Source organism: Toxorhynchites rutilus, chromosome 3 (genome assembly GCF_029784135.1).
Source record: "Toxorhynchites rutilus septentrionalis strain SRP chromosome 3, ASM2978413v1, whole genome shotgun sequence".
Classification (NCBI taxonomy): domain Eukaryota; kingdom Metazoa; phylum Arthropoda; class Insecta; order Diptera; family Culicidae; genus Toxorhynchites; species Toxorhynchites rutilus.
This window is the reverse complement of record NC_073746.1, coordinates 63,026,930-63,035,862: the sequence shown is the minus strand read 5'-3', so window position 1 is coordinate 63,035,862 and position 8,933 is coordinate 63,026,930. Positions and strand designations below refer to the sequence as shown.

Below are 8,933 nucleotides of genomic sequence, written 5' to 3'. Positions count from 1 at the left end.
GAGTAAAAAATGCCAACAAAGAATAAACTTTCTCCGTACAATTACCGGCACCTGGTGGGGAGCCCATCCAGAAGATTTTATAATGTTGTATCGAACAACTATTCTCTCAGTGATGGAGTATGGCAGTTTCTGTTTTCAATCAGCTGCCAAAACACGCCTCATTAAACTCGAGCGAATTCAGTATCTTTGTCTCCGTATTGCGTTGGGATGTATGCCCTCAACGCATACCATGAGTCTCGAGGTTTTGGCAGGCCTACTCCCACTAAAATATCGCTTCAATTTATTATCTCTTCGGTTCTTCATCCGGTGTAAGGTCATGAACCCATTGGTGATCGGAAATTTTGAGCAGCTTATCGAGCTACATTTTCATTCTGGATTCATGAGCTCATATAATGAATTCATCTCCATGCATGTTGATCCTTCTTCGTATACTCCCAACCGTGTTTGTTTTCCTTACTACATCAATTCCTCTGTACATTTTGATCTGTACATGAAGGAGAAAATCCATGGAATTCCAGATTATAATCGATCGATGTGATAATATGTACTTTACTGATGGGTCCTCTATGAATGAGTCCACAGAATTTGGAGTGTTCAACGAATTTTTTAGCACCTCCCACAGTCTTCAAAATCCTTGCTCAGTGTATATTGCTGAATTGGCGTCGCCTCACGACTTGTTGAGCACTATTACATTGTAACGGATAGTCTTAGCTCTGTCGAAACTATCCGTTCAGTGAGGACGGAAAAGCACTCGCCGTACTTCCTTGAGAGAATACGAGAAATTTTGAGTGCTTTAACCAGACGCTGTTATGTCATTACCTTTGTCTGGATCCCTTCACATTACTCAATTCCAGGTAATGAGAGGGCTGACTCATTGGCAAAAGTAGGTGCAATTGAAGACGATATTTATCAGCGTCAAATCGCCTTCAATGAATTTTATTCTTTAGTCCGTAAAAATACCATCGCTAACTGGCAACGTAAGTGAAACGAAGATGAATTGGGTCGGTGGCTTCACTCGATTATCCCTAAGATTAGCCTCAAACCATGGTTCAAAAGTCTGGACTTGAGTCGGGACTTTATTCGCACCTTCTCTCTACTCATGTCCAATCACTGTTCGTTAGACGCGTTACTCTTCCACTTTAATCTTGCCGATGGCAATATCTGTGCTTGTGGCCAAGGTTACCACGACATCGAACACGTTGTTTGGTCGTGCGAGGAGTATCTTGTTGCCAGATCGAATTTAGAAAACTCTCTTCGGGCTAGAGGAAGGCAGCCCAATGTGCCGGTGAGAGATGTGTTGGCTCGGTTAGACCTTGATTACATGTCCCAAATATATGTCTTCCTAAAAGCTATCGATCTTCGTGTGTGATTGTCCTTATATCCATATATTCTCCTTTTCCTTTTCCTTCGCGAGAAATCAAATCCCTTCTTACTAACAATAGAATGAGGTGAAATATAAATACATATTCGATATAAGATAGGCTTAAGAATTGAGTATGATGAATGTGAGTGCGAATGTGGGTGTGAACATTGTCAACATATCCTTATATCCCTTCCTTTTCCTAAAAAAAAAATGTCACCCTTCTAAACTCGAGCAAACCGCGAGTAATCGGTTCTCTACTTCATCAACATTAGAATTAATGAAAAATGTTTATATATACTTGTAACTATACAGATAGGAGTTTGGCTCCTTTAAACTTATGTAACTGAGCCTGTAAAAATAAACGATTTAATATAAAAAAAAATCAAGTGAATGTTTTTTTTACGCGGATTTTCCAATTAACGTGTTTTTTTTACGCGGATTTTCGAATTAACGCGGTTTTTTACGCGAATTTTCCAATTAACGCTGTTTTTTACGAGGTACGTATCCCCCGCGTGAAAAAACCTGGGTGTATATTCCCAACCGTTGTTCTGACTACATCAATTCCTCTGTGCATTTTGATCTGTCCATGAAGCAGGATATCCATGGAATATGTACTTTACCGATGGGTCCTCTATGAACGAGTTCACAAGATTTTGAGTGTTCAATGATTTGTTTAACACCTCCCACAGTCTTCAGTATCCTTGCTCAGTGTATATTGCTGAATTGGCAGCGATTCACTGGGTACTAGACAGCGTCGCATCACGACCTGTTGAGCACTATTACATTGTAACGGATAGTCTTAGCTCTGTCGAAGCTATCCGTTCAGTGAGGACGGAAAAGCATTCGCCGTCCTTCCTTGAGAGAATACGAGAAATTTTGAGTGCTGTTATGTCATTACCTTTGTCTGGGTCCCTTCACATTGCTCAATTCCGGGTAATAAGAAGGCTGACTCATTAGCAAAGGTGGGTGCGATTGAAGGCGACATTTATCAGCGTCAATTCGCCTTCAATGAATTTTATTCTTTAGTCCGTAAAAATACCATCGCTAACTGGCAACGCAAGTGGATCGAAGATTATTGAGCTCATGTCCTATCACTGTTCGTTAAACGCGCTACTCTTTCGTTTCAATCTTGCCAGCAACACTCTGCGTTTGTGGCCAAAATTAACTCCAAGCTGACCTTCTCGATCGGGCATCCACCAACTTCATAAACCCGCGCGATGTAGTGTTTGGAGAATTGGATTTATCACTGAAAATGTTTCGTTTATATCACGTTTTTCAAAACATAATGAATATAATGCAAATTTTAATTCGTCGTTGAGTTATTGAACAAAAAATGAGGATTAAGCAGAAAAAAATGATTTTAAGTATTCAATGCAATGGGGGGGGGCGGTAGGGGTTCGAGGTTGCGTTACTTTCTGTGTATTAGAGATAGGAAATTGCGTTACGTAGGGGAGGGAGGGGGTCCAAAATACGCATTTTAGCGTTACGTAATTTGTGCATGACGCCTTACTGACAAAAACGAATAAGAGACCAGCGCTCGTCTCTTTTGTATTCATATTCCAGAAGCCGAGCTCGACTAAAAACAGACGAGTAGCTCGTCGCCGATGAACCGTCGAGTCGCCTAGTTTGTTTGATGTGTTTGTTCACCTTGTTGATTTAAAGCATCGGTTTTCTCCTGTTTCGCCTTTATCTTCAAAAATTATTTCCCGGTTAAACTAGTATTGCATAAGCAATGTATGTTTTCAACTGCAACCATCAATCTCAATTCAGTGATTGCAAAATTTTACAGGTTTTCAAATGGGCCTTCTTCAAACAACACAATGAAATGTAAACATTAATCTCATATCCTGAGATGCCAGATGACTGTTCTGAATATATTAAAATGGCTCTTCAAATCATATTGAACCAAAATCAATAAATTCAATTTTGTGCATTTTTGATAAGCCAATGTTTTTTCTACTGATTTACATCTTACATTAATGTGTTTCATTCCTCGTGCCTAAATGTTTCGAAGTTTAATGCTATGAATGTGGAAAAAAGTATAATTAGACTACTTTATTGTATAACTGTAAATGGAAATATGTGCATATAGATTCAAAACTTTTCTTGAAATATCGTTGATTAGGTGAACAAACATTGGCCCCAATAAATCCATAATAACAAAACGTCTGCGTGATGAAACCATATACTGGTAGAAAAATATCAATAAAATCAAAAGATATATGAAACTTATTCATTTTTGTTATGATTTTAGTATTTTGCCACTGAGAAAAGAGTATCGTTTGATCAATTTCAAAAATATCTAAAATATTCTCAAAATAAAAACTTGTCCTCACATTTGACATCACTGATCATACCGAGAAATAGTGACAGAAGCCTCTCCAGTCTATCAAATAAAACATTTCAATGAAACTCGTGTACTGGAATAGGATATTTTGCTCGCCTCGTTTTCTGGAATAAGCCCATAATCGAGACATTACTGTATTTGCACTTTCATGAAAGACCAGCGCTAGACGCGCTGACGAACAGTGATTAGGCATTGAAGCAGGTGCCAAAGAAGTTCCGATTCGGGTCCAAACTTTTGAACCACAGATTTGCTAACACTCATAAATGCTTTCTTGAGCCACACTCACCTTTTATACTAGCAAGCACAAATGAATCAAAAGCGATCGCATAAACATGGATCGATTTAGTCGGATGGTCTGTGAGTATTTCTGTATCAGGTTAGTTTTTTGATGATAGGGTGAACACTCCCTTAAAACCCAAGAATGTTGAGGGAAAAACGGACAAATCATTGAAAGTTTCATGATGCGGAATTTATTCATTACTAAATTACGTGATAAAAAATCGTAGCTTTTGTTCTGAGTGCAATTTCACAACACAAAAACACCATCGCCACTGTTGTTCAACCAATAATACGCACGCCCATTCGGTGAATTATGTTTTGACTACATTGACTAATATGTGGATAGTACGAAATGCATGACAATCAAGAGTAAGAAGGATCATTCCTATCACAAAATTAAAATATTAGGAAACAAGTCAGGAACAAAAGAATAATACCAGTACTAGAAAAAAAAATCATTTGATGCACACTCAAAATGAGTGCAACTCTTGTCAACATCCTTGGCGATAACTTCGATGGGAACAGTTTATTCCGTCGTTATTCCAGCCCTAGTAACCAATTAATTCCCTGAACGATGAAAAGAATCAATGGCTGCCATGCAACTAGCCAGCGAATCCAATCTAGCAGCTGCCCATACAGTACATGCGGTCGTTCCCATCTGAAAAACGAAAATTAATTGTTGAACTTGTTTTAAAATCACCTTCCAAGCTTACGGATTGCAGAACATCTTTTTGAGGTCCACCTTTTCCTTGCAGTAAGGACAAGTCTGCTTTTTGCCTATTATACACCAGCCTCGTATACAAAACTCGTGGAAAACATGATCACATGAGAGCTTATAGGTATCTTCGATAACGCCGGTTTCATTCACCTCCGTCAATAACTGATTGCCACAAACGGCGCACACATTGCGCTCCAAGTGCCGCGTAGGTATTCCTTTTGGTGTGTAGTACTGAAAAAAGAAGTGTGTTAATACATCTCATAAAATTAACCAACATGTCTTACCCCTATGTGAGCAGCCATCTTATCGGCACAAATCTCTGAAACATCCCTCCCGAGCACACCGTAGTATAATCCGTAAAACACAAACAGCAAGCCGACGTCCATCCATACATTAGGTGCATGGTTGAAGACGAAGTTCAACCCAAAGAAGGTGAACATCATGATGATGTACCCGATAATACCCAAACCGTAGCTTAGTTTGTAGATAAAGTAGAACCATTTGTACACTAATCGCGGGGTGGTGCCAGCCACCGGCTTTCTAAGAGCTTTTCGCATTACTAACGCTGTGATGCAGCTGAATATCAGCCAGCAAAATACGAACCGCCAGTATTGACTCTTCAAACTCAAGGCAAACGGTATCAACCAAAGTGCCAACAGTGTCATCAGCTGCAATAACAGAACATTATTTATTTGACCACTATGTAATGTCGTGATACGTACTGAATACGATCTATAGTGTCGTTTCTTCCACTCGACCAGCACAATCTGCGCAATGATCAATGTGACCAGCAGAATGATCACCATTTCCGCATGCATCGACTCATGGCCTTTGTGTTTTTCGTGGAGCTTCATGTGTTCAATTCTGAAATGGGAGTTGCATAGATTACATTTGTTCGATTCACTAACTAAAGTGTAGATAAACGTGACACCACGATTAAGAAAAAGGAAGCACTACAAGACCAATAATTGATAGAGATATGTATTATCAGTATGAAAAGTCATCCCATTACCTCATTTTTTCCTCCGGGGTGAGTTCTTCTAAACTCTATGTAAAATTGTGGACATAAGATAAATGTGTTAATATTGTTTCCACATAGTAATCAAGCATCTGAGATACTACCTTATTGAACATATCGACCGGCTCGTGCAGATTCATGTTTGCTAGCTTCACTACTCCCTAGCTACCAAGAATGAAGAAAAACAAATTCCGTTTTTATTAAAAGTCTTAGTTCACTCAGTTCAACAAAACAGTAAAAATCTAGTGCACTCTAAAATCCATATTTTAATTCAATCATTGCCATCTTTGCCTGAAGAAAAGCAAGTTTTTCTCGCCCTTTTCGTAGACGGTGTTGTTTTGGGTTCACGATACGGAAAAAATATTGACAGATTTGACACCTTTGACACCTTGCGCACTCGACAATGAACGCAGTTGAATTTCGATGTCGCAGAAAAACAATACACACGAGTTAATATATTGCCAAGTTTCATACTTCTACGCTAGGAAAAATAATTAGTAAATATAGTAAACATAGTGCTCCCGTGACCGAGTTTAGCGTCTCACATTATCATGCCGGGGGTTCGGATTCGATTTCCGTTCTGGCCGAGGGATTTTTCGTCAAAGAAATTTCTCCCGACTTGCACTGTGATAGAGCTTGTCACTCCAGAATACATTCATACGGCATAGAAATCTCAACAAGCAGAGATGCCAACCTTCCTGATTTTTCAGGATTTCCCAGACTTTTTAGCACGCTCCTTGATATCCTGACGAACACTCAATTTATCCTGATTTTTCAGAAATGATCCTAATTTTTCCTGATTTTTGTACTCTTTACATTATTCGTAATGAATATACTGGTTTCCATGCCAAAGTTTTCTGTCATGATAGTTCACCGGTTCACACTTGTATATATCATACATAAATTTGAATTCTCTAGACGCAAATCTTTTTTTTTATCCCTTTTGTTTATTTTAGGCTCATTAGCATTTTAGCTGTAACAGAGCCGAATTTCAATCGTGTACATGTCACATGTTTATCATATCTATAATTAGCACATTACACAGTTGCCATGTTTTCGGCGTTAGAGTATTCCCTTCTATACCATTGCATATGGTACACATTCACACAGTTGCCATATTGGCGTAAGAGTTTTCGTTCTGTTCTTCCATTATCCAGTTAGACCGGACAGCGGAGACAGTTGATTGATCATTGTTGAGTTATTTATAGAACAGCAGCCCGATGTGTCTTGCAGAGCAGAGCAGTTGTATGGATGAATCGATCTCATTTTGACCGTGGATCGATCTCCATCGCTGATGATTGTTGCGTGGACGTAGTTATTCTGTAACGACACAAAGATGGTCAATGAGGGCCCTGAGTTTTGAACTCACGATCGATCGCTTACTAAGCGAACGCGCAACCAATGTGGCTACGGAGACCCCCCTAGACGCAAATCTGTAATTAACTTTTTTTATCTCTACCCTCAATTGTTTCGTGGTTTTCCAAAATTACTCAAGAGAAAAATTTCGAATCCACTGTCAATATAAAAAGATTTTATATATAATTTGTTCGTCTGATTCAAAGTAGATTCAGCTTTAAGTATGGGATTATGGTGAATATATCTATAACAGTACTAGATATCATAAAAAATAGGAAAAGTCTTCCACTGCTGATATGCTGATAAAGCATGGATGATGAATTCAGTGAAAATTTTATTATTGATTTCTCTGCAATTGACTGTAGTGATGCTGTAGGATTTTCGGAAAAAATATAAACGATCAAAAAGTCAGGTGCTACACTACCCAGCAAACATTAAATCGTATAATTTTGCACGTGCCAAGTCTTACAAGAAATCCGAATAAATCATAATCTCATATAATATCAATCAAAGTATGTGTCGTGTGTATTTGAAATCGCATAAAATGCAAAAACTCGATTTTATATACCATTATCAAATTAAGTCGCAATTCGGTATAATAAACATCAGTTTTATGATGTACATTGTCGTAAAATATATTTAATCCGCATCATATGCGTATATTACGCTGATGCAGTTTGTGTGTCGTATAAACGTATAATTTAAATCGATTCAGTACTGTAGTAAATCGTGTTGCATGCTGAAGAAAATCATGAAACAGTGAATCATATTAGATCCTAATAAAGAACACATTACATCATATTGAAATGTCAATTATGCACTCGAAAGTTTTAACCGCTGTTGAATTAAATTTCAGATAGCCGCGCGAGAGGTGGATGATAATCCAGACGACCGGAGTTCGAACCCACATCGGAGCAGTTTTCACCAAACATCAATCTGTGGCATTTTAAACATTCATATTCCACTCCCAACACAAGTCAATCAAACAATTATTATTTCTACAAACATAAATACTCATATATAAAAATGGCGATTCGTGAGGTTGTAAAAAACATTTCACGAAAATATTTTGCGCCATTTGTTTTTTCTATGTCTGTAATAAATCATATATAAGTATGGCAAAAGTTGTATTTGGTGCTTTGACAATTCATGAATATATTCATATTAGACCGCAATTCAATTCCAACATAATCGCTATTATAGCCGGTCAAAGTTGCATATTCATCCAAACAAATTCGGTAAGCATTTGCCATGTATGTATATGGCCTCCACTTTTGCATGCATATGCCAGTTAGGCGCATTATATGCCAACCAAATTTTAGGGCATATGATGTTATATATATATATGCTTGTTATGCGATTTAATGTTTGCTGGGTAGCTTGTCCGCTCATGCGAGGATTTATATCATGCTTATTAATTATTTTATATATCCGGTCTTCGCCCGAAGATATACTCTGTTTCTGGTGAAATTTGGAATGGATTCTGTCTTATGAGCTACTACCGAGCAACCTGTTTCTCATATGTATGACTCGCAGCAGTCTTCGACGAGGAAGCAAACATGTTCTGGGAGGATAGAATATTGAGGCTGTGTGAAAGATAGCGAAAGATTGTGAAACAGAACTATGGATATAAAATTAAATTATGATGCTTTGATTGAAAATGATGTTTTTGTTTTCCCAAAAATCGACATTAACTTTTCGAACAACCCAATATGAGCTATCCTGAATTATCCTGATTTTTATTTTCATTCTCCCTAATTTTTCAAAATTATAGTTGGCAACCCTGATTACAGGAAAACCTGTTTTTATGCGGTTTTTTCGTGCGATTTTTCTTGTGCGGTATATGAAAAGA

At 38.0% G+C, this 8,933-nt stretch overlaps 1 protein-coding gene across 2 annotated transcripts; it reads right to left on the bottom strand.

Moving 5' to 3' along the window:
• Positions 1-4,157: 4,157 nt before the first annotated feature.
• Positions 4,158-6,101, bottom strand: LOC129774645 (E3 ubiquitin ligase Rnf121). 2 transcript variants are annotated; one of them, XM_055778462.1, is made up of 6 exons: positions 5,830-6,100; positions 5,720-5,754; positions 5,430-5,571; positions 4,992-5,375; positions 4,703-4,938; positions 4,158-4,647 (listed from the first exon to the last, which is right to left on the bottom strand). In XM_055778462.1, exons 1-6 carry the CDS (start codon positions 5,863-5,865, stop codon positions 4,527-4,529), a joined length of 954 nt encoding a protein of 317 aa, XP_055634437.1. In that variant the 5' UTR covers positions 5,866-6,100; the 3' UTR covers positions 4,158-4,526. The 2 variants fall into 2 exon arrangements, with proteins under 2 accessions (XP_055634437.1, XP_055634438.1); XM_055778463.1 differs by lacking the exon at positions 5,720-5,754 and having other exon boundaries at positions 5,830-6,101.
• Between the last annotated feature and the right edge of the window lie 2,832 nt (positions 6,102-8,933).

What these genes read in the sequence shown, in the direction of transcription:
- LOC129774645 (XM_055778462.1), bottom strand. Translation starts at nt 5,865, where the DNA reads ATGAATCTGCACGAGCCGGTCGATATGTTCAATAAG. An exon ending in AGATGGCTGCTCACATAGGG is followed by an intron (nt 4,939 to 4,991) that starts GTAAGACATGTT and finishes TTCTTTTTTCAG; the next exon opens with TACTACACACCAAAAGGAAT. An exon ending in AAAAAGATGTTCTGCAATCC is followed by an intron (nt 4,648 to 4,702) that starts GTAAGCTTGGAA and finishes TTCGTTTTTCAG; the next exon opens with ATGGGAACGACCGCATGTAC.